This window comes from Pleurodeles waltl, chromosome 4_2 (genome assembly GCF_031143425.1).
Source record: "Pleurodeles waltl isolate 20211129_DDA chromosome 4_2, aPleWal1.hap1.20221129, whole genome shotgun sequence".
In the NCBI taxonomy this organism is placed as follows: domain Eukaryota; kingdom Metazoa; phylum Chordata; class Amphibia; order Caudata; family Salamandridae; genus Pleurodeles; species Pleurodeles waltl.
The window spans coordinates 769,063,958-769,082,573 of NC_090443.1; the positions used below are offsets into that span (position 1 = coordinate 769,063,958).

General features: G+C 44.1%; 1 protein-coding gene across 1 annotated transcript in view; it reads right to left on the minus strand.

Annotated features, from left to right (window-relative positions):
- Positions 1-18,616, minus strand: part of MSH4 (mutS homolog 4) — a 2,042,424-nt gene that overhangs the window by 1,852,648 nt on the left and 171,160 nt on the right. Inside the window, exon 4 of the mRNA XM_069233217.1 lies at positions 453-563. Within this exon, the coding sequence (XP_069089318.1) occupies positions 453-563 (111 nt within the window). The remainder of the gene's footprint in view (positions 1-452; positions 564-18,616) is intronic.

Genomic DNA, 18,616 nt, shown 5'->3' on the forward strand with positions numbered 1-18,616 from the left:
GTTGAGGCATCTTAATTTGAAATTCAGTTATTGTAAATGGTTTCCTCTGCAAATACCAAGCAGCGAACATGAATGGGTACGGCACTTAAAATACGAGCCATCAGGTAGTGTTTGAGAGGGTTAACTGTAAGGACAACATCATTTAGCACAGTATAAAACATCAAACTTGATGTCTCATGCAAAGAGGTTTGCAGATAGCTGCAGTTATGTAGACAACACAGTATACACTACTGCAGGTCCTGGCACTAATGAGCTGCAATTGTTCCTTGCATGAAGCAAAATTCAAAATTATATATGTGGAAATGGACTTATGAAGTTTGTCACTCAGGAAAATGTTCTGAACGTTAAATTTAGAATGAAGAATATGCTTGAAAACGTTCAGTTAATGTAATACGTTTGAGGACAAGTGGCACCAACTTAGAAATTTAATTAAAATGTAAAAATAAAATTACCTTGAAGTTTTCTGCTATCAACTCAAACAGTTTGGTTGCATTTCCCTTATCACAAGCAGTATTTGACATGATAATTTCTAACGGTGCCAGAATCTTAAGTTTAGTAATAACCTGAAAAACATTTGAAAGACGTACTTAATAGAAAATAAGAGCACAGCATATTAACATGTAGATTAGGTTTTAACCATAAATATACTGTACCCATTTTCGCAAAATTGTTGTAGTTAACATAAAAACAGGTGTTATTTTACTTTTCCCCCTACAGATATATAAGTTCATGAACTGAAACAGAAAAACTCTCATTTGGAGAGGCCCATCAATGTTGAATCAGTTGCAAACTGTTTTTGCACAAGAATCGACATGTTGGGTGTACCCAGGGCAGCAATGGAGTTATACGCTTAGCTCTGAGCTCTGGTGCTGCTGGCCTGCTGGTGTTGTGATCCTGAAGGTACCCCCAGCCCTGCAGCCCTTGATAGTTGTGGGTGGGGTGGTTCTGTGACTGTAGCGGAGAGGCAGTGGAGGATTCGAGACCCAGTGAGAGGCAGCAGTGACGGGCTCCAGCATGGTCTGGACAATCAGGAGCTGCGCAAGATGGGGGCCGCTAGCAGTGGTGCGGTATCAATCAATCAATCAATCAGGGGATTTGTAAAGCACACTACTCACCCGTGAGCTTCTCAAGGTGCGGGGGGCAGCTGCTACTGCTCGAACAACCATGTCTTGCGATGTCTCCTGAAGGTAAGTAGGTCCTTGGTCTGACACAGGTGGGTGGAAAGAGTGTTCCACGTCTTGGCGGCGAGAGCTGAGCTGTGAGGCCAAGAACACAGCATTGGCTAGTCTGGGCCACACAAGTCAACAAGCTCAGATTCTGGACTGGAGGCACCTGGCATTGGCCCACGGGCACAAGGATCCATAGTGCTGCCATCCAAAGAGGACTGCTGCCCGTTGCAGTGGAGAACTATCCTGGCGGCAAAGAGACGGAGCCTGTCACAACTGGTGCAGTGAGCTGGTCCTCAACACACCACACAAACTTCATACCTGGATTGTTGCCTCAGGGGGATGGGAGGGAAAGAGGACAGCCACATGGGAAAGTACTATCTGGACAAGCTGGACGTGCACCGCAGGAGAGGAACCTCAAACTCTAGTGCCCCTATCAACACCACACATTGCATCCTTTTATCCTGAACTGAATAGCCACGCACTAGCGGAACACGTTAGTGCTGGCTCGGGACAGCCACCCAGGTCCCTGTGCATAACAGTATGGTCCCTACCAAACATGGTAGACCAGGGCATATTAAAGGCAGAGCCCTGCCAGACGGGCATGCCCAGGCAGCAGCTGACATGAACCTGGAGGCCCACACTGACACAATCCTAGTAATGATTCAAGACACCAAGGATACCCTAGAGCAAAAACAGAGGATGTGATGGTTGATGTGGGTTTACTCTGTGCAGACCACACAAAAATTGCAGACAGGATGGCGACCACAGAGTCAATCACGGCACAGCTTAGGCCCACTGTTACAGATCACAAGGCTAAGCTTCAAACGTTGCAAGGAGAGGTGGGCGTCAGGTGATTAGGTTAAAAGACGCTGAGGGCCAATCTAGACGCAGTACCATGTACCTAGTAGGAGTGCCTGAAAAAGCTAAATGACCCTCTACAAAACTCTTATGGAGCAATGGCTATCAACAACGGTGCTGGGGAGAAAGCTGACAACCCTATTCACAACAGAACGGGCCCACAGGGTCCCAGGAAGACCCCAGTGCCAGGAGCACTGCACAGGCCGATGGTGGCACAGCTTTTTACCTTTAGGGAAAGTGAAAATATCCTGCACACAGCAAAGTCCCAATGGTCTTGGCAGATTGGGGGAAGCCCAATGAGCATCTACCTGGACTACGCTAACACGGTGCAGCACCAACGTGCAATGTTTCTGGCAGTCAAAAAACAACGAAGATACCGCAACATCAAACATGCCCTGTTGTTCCCAGCTCACCTCATTATCGCAGTTGGCACTATGACATACTTCTTTGCAATAGCACTGAAGATATGGGACTGCTTGTAGAAGCAGGGCCACCAGATGCCACTAGTGTGGGACAAGGAATGTCCATCTGACTGTCAGACACTGAAATCAAAAAATGCCCCGCCAATGCTCCAGAGTGACCTCCATGAAAAATTAAGCACGGATGGAGAAGGGTAGAGTTGTGGCAGAACTGCAGTGGAACCGCCTGTGTCCCTTTTGAAACCAGTGGGAGGTCCTGGACTGAGACTCCGGGACATCTGATGAGGACTTGCCCACCTCAGGATGAGACCCCAAGGAACTTGACCTCCCAGATGAGATTGCCTGAGGCTGTAACTGGAGAAGAAGACCCTGACCGGAAGGAGTTTGGGGTGGGCAATGCAATATAGGCCTGGATACACAATCAGGGACTGCAGCAGAAGGCTCGGCCCCAAATGGGCTCTACTTTTGACTCTTAGACAAATTAGTAATGTACACGCAATGCTGGAGGCAACAGGTATCCCAGGTGTTGGGTGGCGAGTGGTTCTATACTCACAGCAAGGGGTGACAGGAAGAGGGTTGGAAGCTATGGGTGACTGCGGCTAAGTGAACTATCTACCTTGCATGGCGGCATGGGGTGCAAGATGGGAGCTACCCCGGTGGTCCCCAACCATGACACAGACTACTCCCCATCAAATAGGGAATCTCTCAGGATTATATCATGGAATGGGAAAGGTCTTGGTAACAAACCGAAGAGGGAGTGCTGATGAAATATTTGGCACACCAATCCCCAGACCTGGTTTTGCTATAAGGAACACACTAGAATGATAATCACTGTCCATTCCCGGGAAGAGGCCAATATAAGATCTTAGTACATGCAAACTATGCCACAGGATGGAGGGGGACCTGGATCCTGGCTCCCAGGTCCTTCCCATTTCAGGTTACAAAACCATGGGTGGACACCCCGAAAGATGGTCAGCAAGGGGGGGAAGGGCAGCACATTGAATGGGGAAAGTTTAATAGTGACCTCTTGGTATCTTGCACTGGGCCTTCAGTAGGCTGGGCTGGAGAGGATGAAGAACTTGGTAACCGAGTGTCCTGAAGCACTACTAATAGTGGGGAGTGGGTTACATTAATCTGATACTTCAGGGAGAAATGGACAGGATACTCCAGTCTAGAGGAACACCAGAGATGACCCACAATTCCGATCGTTCACAGGGGCTTGGGATTGGTGGATCTCTGGCAGGCCTAGCACTCAGGAATCTGGAGATTTTCAAATGTGTCTTATGCATCCCACTTCCTGTGCGGCCTATTTTGTAGTGCCAGTCACCCAATAGCACAGATACTGGAAAATGGCATACTTACAGAGTAATACCTCAGATCATTCCCTGCTCTCTCCCAAGTTGTGGTTCCCATGCTCCGCATTGATTTCATTTGGCACCTAGATACTTGGGAGTTGACTGACTGGGCTACCTAGAAACACATGCTGGATGTGGGGCCACATATTTCCAAGAAAACGAGGGGTAATGTTTTCTGGGGTGGCTCTCTGGGAGGTAAATAAGATGGTGGCGAGAGATTACTTAATATCCCATGTGGCAGGGAAGAAAATACATAGAGTGAAGAAAATAGTGGAACTGGAGGACAAGATACAGAACGGTGAGGCACGGTATGTAGAGACACCAACACCGAAACCAGTAAAGTAAGACTCAACTCAGGGAGGGATATAGGCACCTTGTGTAACTCAAGAAGCCAGATGTTAGCCAGGTTGGCAAAGAAAGTATAAGGCCAGAGATGGATCCCAGCAATCCACACACATCAGGGAGCGTTGATAGGCTCGGTATAGGCGATTACGCAGGCAATTGCACTGTTCTTAGGTGACCTGTATATCTTAAGTCTTTCCCCAGAGGCGGGGGGATACATGCATACTTTCTTGAGAGCTATTCCAGATCTGCAGCAGGAAAGGGAAGCTATGAAATCTCTAAAGGCTGACATTACAGAGAGGAAGACTGTGGAGGGATTGTCCCAAATTAGGAGCAAGAAATCTCCAGGGTCAAATGGCTTACCCCCAGATGTCTTCAAATGTGTCAAAAGTTGTGTGATAAAGCCACTCTAAGACATGTACTATGAGGCTGGGGAGAGGGGTGAACTTCACAGCAACCTTAGACAGGGGCTATTGTCCTAATCCATAAGGTAGTAAAGATGCCGGAGGAATGAGCATCCTACAAGTTGATATCTCTACTGAATATTGAAATGAAAATACTTGCCAGGTGTTAGACCTGTCATTCATAGGGTGGTCTGCTCCTAAAATGTTTGCTTTACTTCTCAATATTTTCCTGATCTCGCATTTGTTGGCCATAGGACTGTGCACTTTACCTCTGCAAACCAGTGCTAAAGTGCAGGTGCTCACTCTTTAAAACATGGCAACATTGGCTTAACCCCAATTTCCACATTTAATTTACTTATAAGTCCATAGTAAAGTGATACCACTTGTACTCAGAACATATAAATTAAATACTACTAGTGGAATTGAGGCACTTCTTGTGCCACTTAAGTATCTCTTGATGTTGGGCCTGCAAATCCAGATATGCCCCAGTAAAAAACTTCTGAGTTGATCATTTGCCTTTGCCGGGACCAATGCTTGTTTACAAAGCCAAATGCTTGTTTGGGAACATGTGTTGCACACGCCTCCAGCATCCCTATGACTCAGACTGGGTGTGGCTGGATGCAGCAGGCATTTAAACCAAACTCGACCTGAGTGAATTGCTTGCTGTAAAGATCACCGGCGGCAGAGAAGAAATCTCTGCTCCTCTGCTTTTGATCTTTCTGTTCTGTTCTGTCCAGCATCTTGGAGGCCGCTTCTGGAAGAAGAGGAGACCAAGGGAATTAACCCATAAAAAGGCAGGAAACGGCTATGCGAGATTTAAGAACCTTTATGCTAAAACTTGATACTTGCTGACTTGAGACTTGATAAGCAAATGTTCCAGGATGCGATGCGCCTAAAAGGGCACATCTTTGGGTTTTAAGGTCATTGGGATGTTCGCCACTTGTCATGCTATAAAGCTTATTGTAGAAAGGAGTTTCTATGAAATAATTATTATGAAAACAATATACAGTGAATACGTTTATTGTTGCTGAGGTTAAAGTGACATTTGCATTATTTAAAATTGTTGCTGGTGTTGCAGAACATTCTTTATTTAATGCTTAAACGAAGTTGAAGCTTATCTTCGCCATGCTCAAAATTACACTGTGATGTAACAGTGATAAGCCGGTTGGTCATGAAGTTGAATGCTATTGGATTTTCATAGTAATACAACGTGAACCGTAATCTTTGAAATTAACCCTGTTTTCAGTGTGATTTAAACACTGAATTGCATTCCTCACAATTCTAGCACAGTACAATGATTAACCCATGAATATCTGGAGAATTTAATTCCCTGAGAGTTTGATCTTATTATTGTTGCCTATGTAAATATCTATGAGTCAAGTGAGTCAGCATGTTGGGAAATCTCACCAAGGTGAAATACGCAAGATAGCCACTGAACATCAAGGAACATCTAGGTAGGCTTAATTGAGGTGATGAGGGACTAATCTGAGATCACAGTGGGAGCAGTTATAGACAGAATATGAGGTTCAAGGCTCATTTTAATTACAGGTTATCCACATCATTTCCGAAGATTCTTAGAGAGAGGGAGAGCCATCAAAAGCGGGATAGGGGACCCGAACCGGTACATCTAGCTTGCACATCATAGTTTAACAGTAGAGTATACGTGGGTTATGAGATATTAGTTATTTGATGTGTAATTTATCATAGGAAAGAACGGCTCTTCAAGAACCATCACTAGGTGTCTGGATCCAGCCCTGCGACTCCAGTGTCTCTCTCCTTCTCCCATCCATCCCCTTTCCCCTGGGACATTGTGGTGCCAATCATGTGTATTTAAGTGGGAGGCACGCAACTTTTAGGTTGAATTGAGAACAAGCAGCTTGGTCAATATTGTGTCTCCATGGGACGAACAGGTTAGTGCTTGATATTTGAAACCTAACTCAGGCCTGCCATTGCAGCCGGTGAGAGCAATTTTAAATTGCCATTTAGACCTGCCAAGATAAACCTTTTTCCCAGACCCAAGCCTTCCTTTGTAATACATATGTCACCCCTAGGCTAGACTCCAAACAGCCCATAGGGAAGAGTCGAATGAAGTAAAAAAGTAAGACATGTACTTTTAAGTTTTACATGTCCTGATAGTGAAAAACTCTTAAATTCATTTTCACTATTGTAAGGCCTACCTGTTCCATAGGATAACATTGGCCCTAGCCTTTTATATTTAATAAGGATATCTTCTAAATGGGTAGAGGTAAACAGTTCATGTTTGGTGTCTTTAGAAAAATCATCTTTCATGATACAACGGGTTTTGAATTACAGCTTTGAAAATGTCACGTTTAGAAACTTGGCATGTTCCTGCCTACTCCATTTATTACTTGCAGCCTGTGTCTAGGTCACATGACTAGGTCTAGTTAGCAGATAGACTATGTGTATTCCTCCTTGAGAGCTTAGGTGTGCATGGATGGGCCATCACTGGAAAGATGAGAGGGTGGACTTGGGTACAGCCCCACTTACAGCTGAATAGGCTGCGCCCTGCTTTTACACAAAGGATTGCATTCTCCCTGTAGTTCGTCTGGAGCCAGGGCAGGAAAGCCAGGAATCCTCAGTAATTTAAAGGGAATTCACTAGACGTTTCTCCCCCATCAAAGAAGGCACCAGGTGTAAATATTGGACATCAGACACCAACTCTTCAGTACACTTCTAGGCCTGGGGAAGACTCTGCCAGGAAGAAGGACTGCTGTCCTGCTGAAAGGACTGCCAACTCTGCTGGACTGCTGCCCTGAAGGACTGCTGGCCTGCTCTGCTGATCTGCTGCCCTCATGCCTGGAGGAGACGGCCTGGACCTGCAACCTGTGCCCAGGACCACTAGATCGACTCCAATGGCTGGTCTCTTGGAAACAGCACCTGGACTCTGCAACTGTGAATCCTACACTGCCAAGAGGCGCCTCCCCAATCCTGGACCTTTGGAAGTGTGCCTGAAGGTGCTCTGCCAGGCCATCTATGGATCCAGCAGAACTGATGTACCTCCTCTACTCCGGGGGGCAATCCTGAGTATAATGAGGACTATCCTGGCAGCAGGACTTTCCATTGCCCTTGCAGCCTGCAGCCTCATCAGAACCAGCTGCCGGGCGATGCACCCTCAGCACAGGGCTTTGCATCGCAAGCCCCCCCGCCGATGACGGAGGACCTCACATTGCAGCCTTGCAGCTTCCTGGAACTGACGCTGCGCAACACACCTCCAACCTGGACCTTGCATCATCTGTAAGACACATCCTAGACGCAGGACCTTGAGATACTCTGCAACTAGGATTTAAGGTACGATTGTTCAGCGGGCCTACCTGGTCCCTGTAGCCAGCCCACGCTCCATCGTGGTCGGCCTGAACTTGTGACTTTGTCCTGGTCGGGCGCAACCAGATAACCACAGTTGTGCTATGTCCCTTTAAAACTGCATATCTCCGATTCTACTGATTGGATGTTTTTCGTTTTGGTCTTGTTTTATTTATTAAAATGTACTCTGATGTTCTAAATTGATGTGTGATGCTTCTAGTGTTTTGTTTTCACGTTATTACTGTTTGATGTGCTCCATAAATACTCTACACATTGCCTCTAAATTAAGCCTGATTGCACTGTGCCAAGCTACAACAGGGTTCACCATAGGTTAGTTTAGGGTTTGCTTGGGATTTCACCCCAACAAGGATTGTGGTTGCTGCTTGAGAAGGGTTTCACCCACCTCAACCAGTAATTCCATCTCTTACTCTAAAGTTATACTGAATCGCTTAATACAAGTAACAAATGGTATAGTTGCCCTGCATCAATCCAGTTTTATGCCCCATAGGCCCATTAGACCCAACCGATATTGTCTATTTGTGTACCTGGCCAGCAGACGAAGTATGACTGAACCGGAGTACTGCTGCCGCTAGATGCAGGGAAAGCTTTTGATTCAATAGACAGGCCTTACTCATAGCGCTACTGGAGACGAAGGGACTCAGACCCTCCTTCCAGACATGGGTGTGCCTTCTCTACCACAGACTGACGATGAGGGTGCAAGTGAATGAAGCACTCTCAGACAAATTGCACTCAGCAGTCAGCAGGGATGTCCCCGTCCCCACTGCTCTTTGCAGTGGCAATGGAAGGACTAGTGAACTGGATAAGTTGGACAATGGACGGGGGCATAGCTCAGCTAGATCTACACTTGTACTATGGGGCGACACCACTGCTGGTGGTCAATTATTGGTCCTTCACAAACCAAAGGGAGCGCTGTCTGACGGCCAACCAGAGGGACTCAGTGGTCCAGACTTGGAACCGTGCAACATGCAGGCACCACTAAGGGATTCAGGAGCAGTAGCAGAGCTAAGCGGCATGATGGAATACAGGCAATGGAGAATGCTTGGCATCTCATAGCTAGGGGATCTACGTGGCAACACAGGATGGCTGTCCTCTGAGGAATAGCTGAGACAGTATTACTCATCAGGGGACCAGTTATTACACTATTTGTAAGTCAAACCAATCCTTGCCTGCAAGATCGAACACTCCCAAGAACTATAGTAAGAGAATCCTCTAGAGTACAGGGTGCTGAGGCCTTCCTACAGTGACATACTATGTCCCTGATTTACTCTACACTCCTCACCAAAAGTCAGCCCCCAATACAAACAGAGAAAGAGGGGGAGGAAGATCTGGGTAGAAAACAAGATGATGTATGGATGATAAAATGGGGAGCGGCATGTAGGTACTCTCCAGAGGTCACCATCTAAGCTGGATTTTGACTGATACAGCTGAAATCACTGCATCAGGCCTGCTTCACCATAATAAGATTGCACGCCATGGGCACGATAGACACTGACCGATGTCAGAGAGGATGTGGCTAACATTATGCACAGCAGCACACAATCTTAGAGAGAGTGAGAGTGAGGGTTTTCTGAATGGGCATACAACACAGGCTTTTGGCGGTGGTGGGAGATCCCCTAGTACTCACCCCCCCCAGCTGATCTCCCTGGGCACCTAGGGAGATGTGACCCTTGACAGAAACACTGCTCTTCGGCATAACACCCCTGGCAGTCCGATCCATGAAGGACTGGTCACTTATCATGGTGTGGTGTGTAGACAGGTTAAGGAACCTACATATCGGAGAAGGGAATGCTTCCAGAAGTTTTTAAAGATCTGGGGCTAGTGGCAGGAGTCCGCAAGGGAGTGAAAGGTGTGGCCTGACCTCTGGGCTGTGGTCCGTGTAGATGGTTCTGTAATCGTGAAGGTAATCATGAAGGTCTATGAGGGTCGGACGTCCGATGAAGAATAGAGTCACAAGGTTTGAGGGTGGGGAACGGATCTCCTGTTGTAATGTGAACTACGTACTTCATGTTTGTAGATGCTTATCAAAGATTCTTTGTACCAACTGCACGCCCCAGCACCCAGGGATACGGTTATTGTTGATTAAGATAAATGTTCAATAAAAAGATATGAACAAAAAAATTCTGCAAGTTGTCAAAACTACTGCTCATCCACACAGATTTCATTAGAACATCTGCAATGAGAGATCGTATCAGAAAGAGAGACATTCTGCTGTCTCAGTGGCCCATTGCCTGGGTGTAGTGTAACCACCAGGCAAGTGGTATGGAGCAGTTTTCCAGCGCTGGGTCTTTCACAGATTCAGTGCTTGTACGATTAGCCAATATCATGTATCATTACCCAACATCAGGCTGGCAGTCCCTAAACTAATAATTTTAAATAGCAACAAACTGTGTGAAAACAGCGACTGGTCCATACAACAGGGTTTGTGTAGTAGAACATTGCCTTAATTTGAAATTAACTGAACTTCTACCAAACAGTTGAATGTGCTCAGCACTCTACTTCCCAAAGAGGCCACCTTAATCTAGATTTCTACCTTCACGTGGGAGGAGTCCATGAGCAGAGTTTTGCTTTGTGTTAACAGACTGACTACATTTAACAGGATTGTGCCAGTTTCTTTACCCCCCCCCTGGAATTATGTCAGCCCTTGCTACAGCAATACTGTACAGTGAGTTGTCTCAGATTTGTGTTTGTCTTTGTCTAGCCCTTGGGAAAATTACATCTTCACAACAGAGCTTTCTCTTCAAAAAATCTAGGAACAGCAAAAGATTTATGCTGAGGTACCTTATTAACAAGATGTCTTGATGGGACATTTGCAAACATGTTCCCTCAAAAACTCCTAAAGAGAGAGGAATGAGGCTGGTCATCTTTCTTCAAGAGCGTAAAAAGAAATCCTTCTCTAGAAAGGATGCCCCCTCTTTAGGGAATGATTCCCTGAGCTGTGCTTCTCCAAGCACTTCTGTGAAGATGGTGCAGAAAAGGAAAGAACTTCATGACCGTCAATTCACAAATGAAGCATCTAGTCATAGTTCCTAAAGGGAAAGAACCTGATTTTCATAAAATAAGATATCAAAAAAGGCTTTGGAGCCCTAAGCGCAAAACATAGCACAAAACTGTCTCCTCAGGCACCTTGTTAGCCTTGCTGCCAAAACTAATTATGTTGCACAGCTCTTGCCAACAATGAAAACTGTAACACTGATGACCAAATAACCATCAACTCCTGTTGGCATTTATGATGACCCTGTTGATGACTAAGCCAGTGATACCAAAGAAAATCCCATCAACAGCAACTACATCTACATGAAAGAAAGTACTATAGACATTGATGATGCCAGAAGATACTATAGACATTGATGATGCCATCAATGACGACACTGCAGATGGCCCCCCTAACTGCACTTAAGACCTCACTGATGACTACACAATGTCAGGAACAACACATCCAAAACAACTCCAGTGTGTATCGCTGAGGTTTTGACAACCAAACTGCATCATATTTATATCTCACCGTCATTGGAGATGCTTCTTCCAGATTCACAGCTCCAGGCGTCGACACTGAAAGTGTCCATGGACTTACCACAGCAAGCTTTACATTCTGAACAGTAGGCTGACGTTAGTGACCAGGACCAATTTTCAGATATGGCATGCAGTTCTGTGCAACCTGATGCTCACTACGTACCAGTGTGTGACCACAAACAACCAGCAGAGGAATGACATGACTCAATAAATTGACAAAACGTGAAGACAGGTATAAGAACTCCAGGACCATTTGATGTATTTCTACCACCACATCGTCATTCCACAGATCTACATAGGATTAATACTGTCACTAGACTTACAGACGTTAATACCAAGACCCTGCGATAGCACAAGTGCTTCTAGACCTGTCAAATGCTCATTCTTCAACTGCAGCATTGTTTGCCACTTCCTCTTCTAGTGCAGCTCGTACTACCTCAACCCCATACACTACTAATGGCACAGCCTCTCATGCCTTAACACGCTGTGCCAATTCCTCCTACCCCCAAGATATTGGGTAAAACAAGGTTTAAGAGAACGAACAGGATGGGGAAGAACCAGTTGAAAACAAAGATGAGAAAATTCCTGATCACTATTCTGAAGAGAATCATCATGAAGGTGATGACTTGAGAAAACCTTTATTTAACACCCCAGGACGTAGATGGAACACAACCAGAGTCTTCTGCAGAATACCACATTCCTAGAATCTTTGGTCTGTTGGAAAGGGCAACCAAGGCATATGGCCTATTCATGGCAGATGCAAAGCAGCAATGCTTACCTTATGGTTTCCAGGAGCCACCTATGATGTTGGTGAAGTCTATTTAGATTTTTGGTTACATATAGAAGGATGGGTTGAAAATCAAAGGCATCGACTACAGTTCAAGCAGTACTATCTCAACTTGAGAACAAAAATATAGCATCAGGCACAGCACAAGTGTGCCTCCCTATTTACCTGAAACCAAATCAGTGCAGCAGCGGCCCAAAGATAAATGAGAAACCGGACTACCCACCTACTTCTGCCCCTCTGGATAGACATAAGCAAATTGATAACTTTGGCCAGAGAGTCAGTTCAATGGCAGCAAACTCCATTAATTTGGGTAATACTTAAGCTACCTTTGCATGTTGTGACTGATGAAATGACATGAATTGAACAGGAGGGAATAGAATTAAATCTCTCTGTTGGCAGACCTGATTCCAGAAGACAGGCACAATGAGGCAAGTGCAACAGCCACATAAGGAGTGAATGCATTGATGGCCATTATCAACACATCATGGATGTGTCAAATACTGCACTATGGGCCTTATTGACACAGGCTTGGATGTGTCAAATGCTGTGTTTGGCCATGCTATAGCTCTCTGTCCTTATAAGGCAAGGATTTCTGGGGTCCACATCCTTTTGACCAGAGGTTCAGGCCAAGATCCTCAACATGACTTTTGATGGTAACACCTTGTTCAGAACCATGTCAATGAAGCCTTACAGAATTTCAAAACAGACATGTACTCTGCACATTCTCTGCGAGCCCAGCAGTTCAAGCCTTCAGCAGGGTATTTTTTTTTTTAGGCTTCAAGAGAAGAAAAATCATATAGGAGGGCCTCCTCCCAGCATGGAGATAAGAGCTGTCAGTACTATAACTATCAGCAGTCCCACTGCACTCAGGAATATTCCTCAAACTGAGGTCAACTGTGACAGCCCTTATAGCTCCTCAGGAAAACAGAGAGCAGCATTTCAGTCATACTCACAAGAGAACTGTGCCTGTCTCACTATTGCTGTCCACACTACTAATCCCCATCAGGCTGTGGATGGAAAAATCACACATTCTGCCTTGGGATGGGCATATACCACAACCAACCGCTGGGTACTAGGATACTCTTAATCATGATATACCCTGGAGCTTATTCTAAAGTCCTAGTGTTGTCCACCAGCATAGGAACATCATCTCCACCTCAGGGAGCTTCAACAGGAGATCCTACAGCTTTTTCTCAAGGAAGCCATAGAATGGGTTCCCAAAGCACAGCAAAATCAGAGCTGTACTTCAGATTTTTCATACTGAAGAAGAAACCAAGCACTGAGATGCCAATACTAGCCCTCCGAGAACTCAACAAATTTCAGAATAATCAGTCCTTTTGAATGGTGGCATTCGCACAATACATCCATATCACACGCAGCTTCTGAATTCATAATGTGGTCCTGCCATTGAAAATCTCAGAGAGTGCCTGTGATCTGGATTGATGGGAATATGGAAATAAGCATGCTTGAGGTTCAGGGAGGTCCTGAAATAATCTATACCAGGATTTTTACAAAATGTCTATCAGTTATGGCAGCCTTCCTACAGCGTTAATGTCACCAGGTATTTTCAGAAATAAATTACAAACATCAATGAAGTCCTGCATAAACCTATTCCATTGGCAGAGCTTGACAATGAACATGACCCAAGTATTCAATCACCCGAAGAACTTGCTTATATACAACCTTAGGCAAACCTTCTATGCAAAAAGAGTATATTTCAAAGTTACAGAATATGGCTCCAACCTTCTGCAAATGTTACACTGTCACAATCAGAACCTGGGTCTAAGGTCAACTAACATAAATTTAATACCATTTTGTCAATTATGGATGAAGATAGTTCAACAAAAGCTGGAGCTAAATGTAAACAGGCAATGGAGTCATGGTATCACATCATCAATGTCACTCAAAATCTCATATTGGCTGTTCTGTGACAGTGATACCCATCAAATCAGGAGGCCTGCAGTTCCAACCCACACAAGCCAAGCTGACCATGATGTCAGATATCTCGATGGAAAGTTGGGGGGCACATATGCAGGACCTCCCCATGAGAGGCCTATAGTTGGACGAGAAATAATCTAACCAAAGCAAACTTGTGGAAGTTCAAGCCATTCGTCTGATTTTAAGCATTCCTGCCTCGAATACTCCACAGGAGGTCCACAAAATAAACCAACAACAATTCTTCCATGTACTACAGAGGTTAACCATGGAGGCAAAAGACCTAGATCCCCATTCGGAGCAGGCGCAGGCACTGTGGGACTGTGCCATCATCAACGGAGTTGACTTCTCTGTGGAACACCTCAAACACACAAAAGGTGATAGGAGGAATGCTTGCAATAAGACTAAGCACTAGCAATTGCTTGGGGTAGCATTCCAACCCATCATCATTTTACCCACCATGCCACCCCAGTTTGGACCCAGCCATATGCAAATCAGTCCTGACCCTGCTTAAGTAGGAACAGTTCAGCCCAAATTGCCAGGCCAGATCCTCCTTGAACTGGAAAAGAATCAACCCAAGCACTGTGTTGCCCTGAACAGGGCTAGCCTGCCGGGTGTGGCTTGAATCCAGTGACCCAGTGAACAAAGGACCCACGGCTGGGCATGCCCTAGCCACTTAGGGTGGTACACCAAACACACAAAAGGCTAGGTCCAAACTGAGGTGGCATAGTGGGGAAAAGAACAATGGGCTGGAATACTACTTCAAACTATTGTTAATCGTTATACTTATTGCAAGCATTCCTCCCATCAACTTTTGTTTGTTTGATGTACTGTCCTATGTAGCAAGGGTAGGCCAAGATGTGGGTCCCGTGCTCACTGTGCCAACTAATTGTAACTGTAATTGTATATTTATATAGCGCTTACTACCCTGACAAGGCGTCAAATCTCTTTTCGTCGTCACACTACTCCGGAACCCAAAAGGATTAGTGGTGCATTAGTATAGGGGAATATGAGTACTGTATTAGTATTAGCATAAGGAAGTATGATTTAATTTGAGTGGAGGACTTGGGTTTCATAGTTGGATTGAATTGGCTTGAATAGAATAATGGAGAAGTAGAGGAGGGAAAAATCCAGAAGTGTTAATTTAGAGATGATAGTAGATAAGGTTTGGGATCAGTAAACGAGAGATGGAGGAGGGGAGAGTCCATAGAAAGGGATTGGGGAGATCATAGTAGTAAAATGGGGTTTGGGATGAGTTGAAAGAGTGATTAATGAGGGATAATTTAGTGGGGTTGTTTGGGAGATCATATTAGTAAACTGAGGTTTGGGGCGAGCTAGGAGGGGTAGAGGAAGGAAAAGTCTAGGAAGGCTTATTTGGAGCTCATAATAGTAGTAGTAGAAGGGGTTTGGGATGAGTCAGAGAATGGAGATAGAGGACAGATTGATAGAGATATAGGGTGATGGTGAGACAGAGTAAAGCTTTCGAGAGAGTCGTTTGAATTTAATTTTTGTATTTTTTTTTTTTTCCTCTTCTACAGTAGACTAAAGTAATATATAGATACATGATTACATAGTAAGAGAATATATGTGTAAAGAACTTAATATATTTAGAATTAAGTTGTATAGTCTAAACACAGATGTTGAAGAGTTGCTGTATTTGGAGTTAATTTATTTGTGTACCTTCATAACATTATGTTATCTTTCCTTAATATTTCAATAGTGACATGTTTGTAGATAAATAGTTAATATATTATTTACCTGTCGCGATAGATAACATAAAAACAGACTCTTAAGCATCTAATCAAGAAACTATGCAATGACTTATGAACATGTTAAGCATAGAACAATATACACACATACATACAGACACATATTCATAATATGTATAGTCTCATACACACATCTACACATACATACATATGTACATTTAACCATCAGTAAAATATACATTTGTTAAAACAGGCCTTAATAGTGTGTATGTATTTTAAGATAAAATAGTTATTATACCTATCTTCAGAAGGAAATATGCATATCTAGATATATACATATAATGAAATTATAAATGTTTACATATACAGAGATATGCAGTCCATTGCTGTTTGAGTATGGTGGTTATGTAGGAAAGAGAAAAATTCTTGAGTAGTGTTCTGAAGATAAGATAGTTATCTATGGAGTTTATATTTTGGGGTAATGAATTCCATAGTTTGGCCACTTGAACAGAGAAAGATCGAACCACCTATTCTCTTTTTTTTGTAAGTTGGTGTTTTCAGGCAGGGTGCCAATCTTGAGCGGAGGTTTCTGTTGCATGCATTGCTTTGTGGGTGATGCAAAGCAGCTTGAAGGTGGATCATCTGGCAACCAGTAACCAATGAAGGCCCCTCAAAGCAGGGTTTGTGGCTTTACATGTAGGAGTAGTCTGGCAGCCAAGTTCTGAATGCGTTGAGAGAGAGATAGTAGCTTGCCCCTTGTGTGGAAATCCGAGGTGGGGGAAGATGCGTCACAGAGTTTTCATGGTGCTTGATCTTGCTAATTTGTCCAGTTGAGCATTCATTGTTAACTTCGAGTCCATGGTAATTCTAAGATTTCTAACATCCTCAGATACCTTAGGAGGTGGTCCCAGATCGTCAGGCCAGGTGCATAGTGGGTCATAATTTTTCCATTTGCCACATGTTAGAATTTCTGTTTTGGAAGCATTCAGTTTAAGATGGCTCTATGCCATCCACTAATCAACGGTTCTGAGGCAACTGAAGATCTGTGAGTTTCCAGTTTCTTTGGGGCATTCCAGTTTAATGAGTATTTGTGCGTCATCGGCATAGTTGTAGCATGTAAGATGAAATTCATTGATCATTGGCAGTAATGACATCATATAGATGTGGGTGAGATGATTGAACCTTCAGAGACTCCTTTTGTGAAGTAGGGTTTGGATGAGAAAGGGGAAGTATGGATGACATTGTTCTGTTTTGAAGGTAGGATGTGATCTTGTCGAGAGCAGACCTATCTATGCCGGCTTCTCGGAGTCTTTGTATTAGGGTGTCGTGGTCAACTATGTCAAAGGCAGCTGAGAGGTCCAGAGGAAGTACAGCAACTCCATTGCAGTCTATTGTGTTTTTAAGATCATCCCAGACGGCGATAATGGCAGATTAAGTGCCTCTTCCTGGGTGGAATCCAGTTTGGTAGTCTGAAAGTATGGATTTATCTTCAATGAATTGTGACATCTGGGCGTAAGCTGCTCTTTTTTTTTAGTTTGCCCAGGAAAGGTCCATTTGTAATTGGTCTGTAGTTGTTGGGGTTGACAGGTCCAAGTTTGCTTTCTTTAATAATGGGTGTATGTATGCCTTTTTAACGTCTTAAGGAAAGGTTCCCAGAGTTAAAGAAATATTTATGATTCTTCTTACTGACGTAGCAGCAGAGGTAGATAAAAGAATGTTCTTGAAGATGTGTGGTGGACAAGGGTCAGAAGGGCAGCTGGAAGGCCTGATTTCTGTGATCAGATCCATAAATTCACTTTGTGATATTGTTTGAAGGAGTGCAGAGGCTGCCTTACTCTTGGAGGGGATTATTAGAAACTGGTTGGTGCTGGTTCTTTTCTTTTTTTTGAAATAGGAGTCCAATGTGTCTGCCTTCGTTGTGTAATGATTTGCAAGATTGTCTGTGAATTCTTGAGTAATGGGACTAGTTCCTTCTATGAATTTAGGTTTCCAAAATTTGTTGAGAATTTGATCAAATTCTTTATTTGCAGATAGAGCATTCTGAATTCTGCCTGAGAAGTACCTTTTGTTTAACCTTTTTGATTGATGATTTGTATTTTGTTAAGTTTTAGTAGGTGAAGTTTGTCTTGAATGTTTTGTTTTGAGCCAGGTTCGTTGTAGCCTTCTGATTGTTGTTTTAGATTTTTTAGTTCTGTGTTTCTCCAAGATGCTTGTTTTCTTTTGTCTGGTTTTGTTTTTCTGAGTGGTATTAGGATATCAAAAGCTTCCAGTAGCCACTTGTAAAGTTTTTTAACAGAATTTATTGTGTCTAGATACGGGTTGGCAGTTAGTTTTGTTTTTAAGTATTCAAAATTGAGTTTGTTCCATGGTCGATAGGTGGATGTAAGTAAGATGGTCTTGGGTGTGTTGATTTTTGGTGTTTTATGTTGGAAAGTTACCAAATGGTGGTCGGACCATGTTACTGATGTGGTGCTTTGAACGGTAACCAGTTCTGGGTTTGCAAAATTACATCTAGGATGTGTCCAGCGATGTGTGTGGGATTGTGTACAATCTGATGTAGGTTCAATGTGATTAGGCGAGTGAAGATAGCTTTTGGATAGGGCATATTGGGTTTGTCAAATCAAATGTTTAGGTACCCAAGAATGCACAGGTTATGTTGTGGTGTGGCCACTCACCTGAAAAGCAAGATGTCTGCAGGGGCAATGGTATGTCCCCTGAACTCCTTGAACACCTCTCGGCACTGCTTGGTGTGACACAGAAGCCCTGGCAGGTGTCCCAAAAGGGAA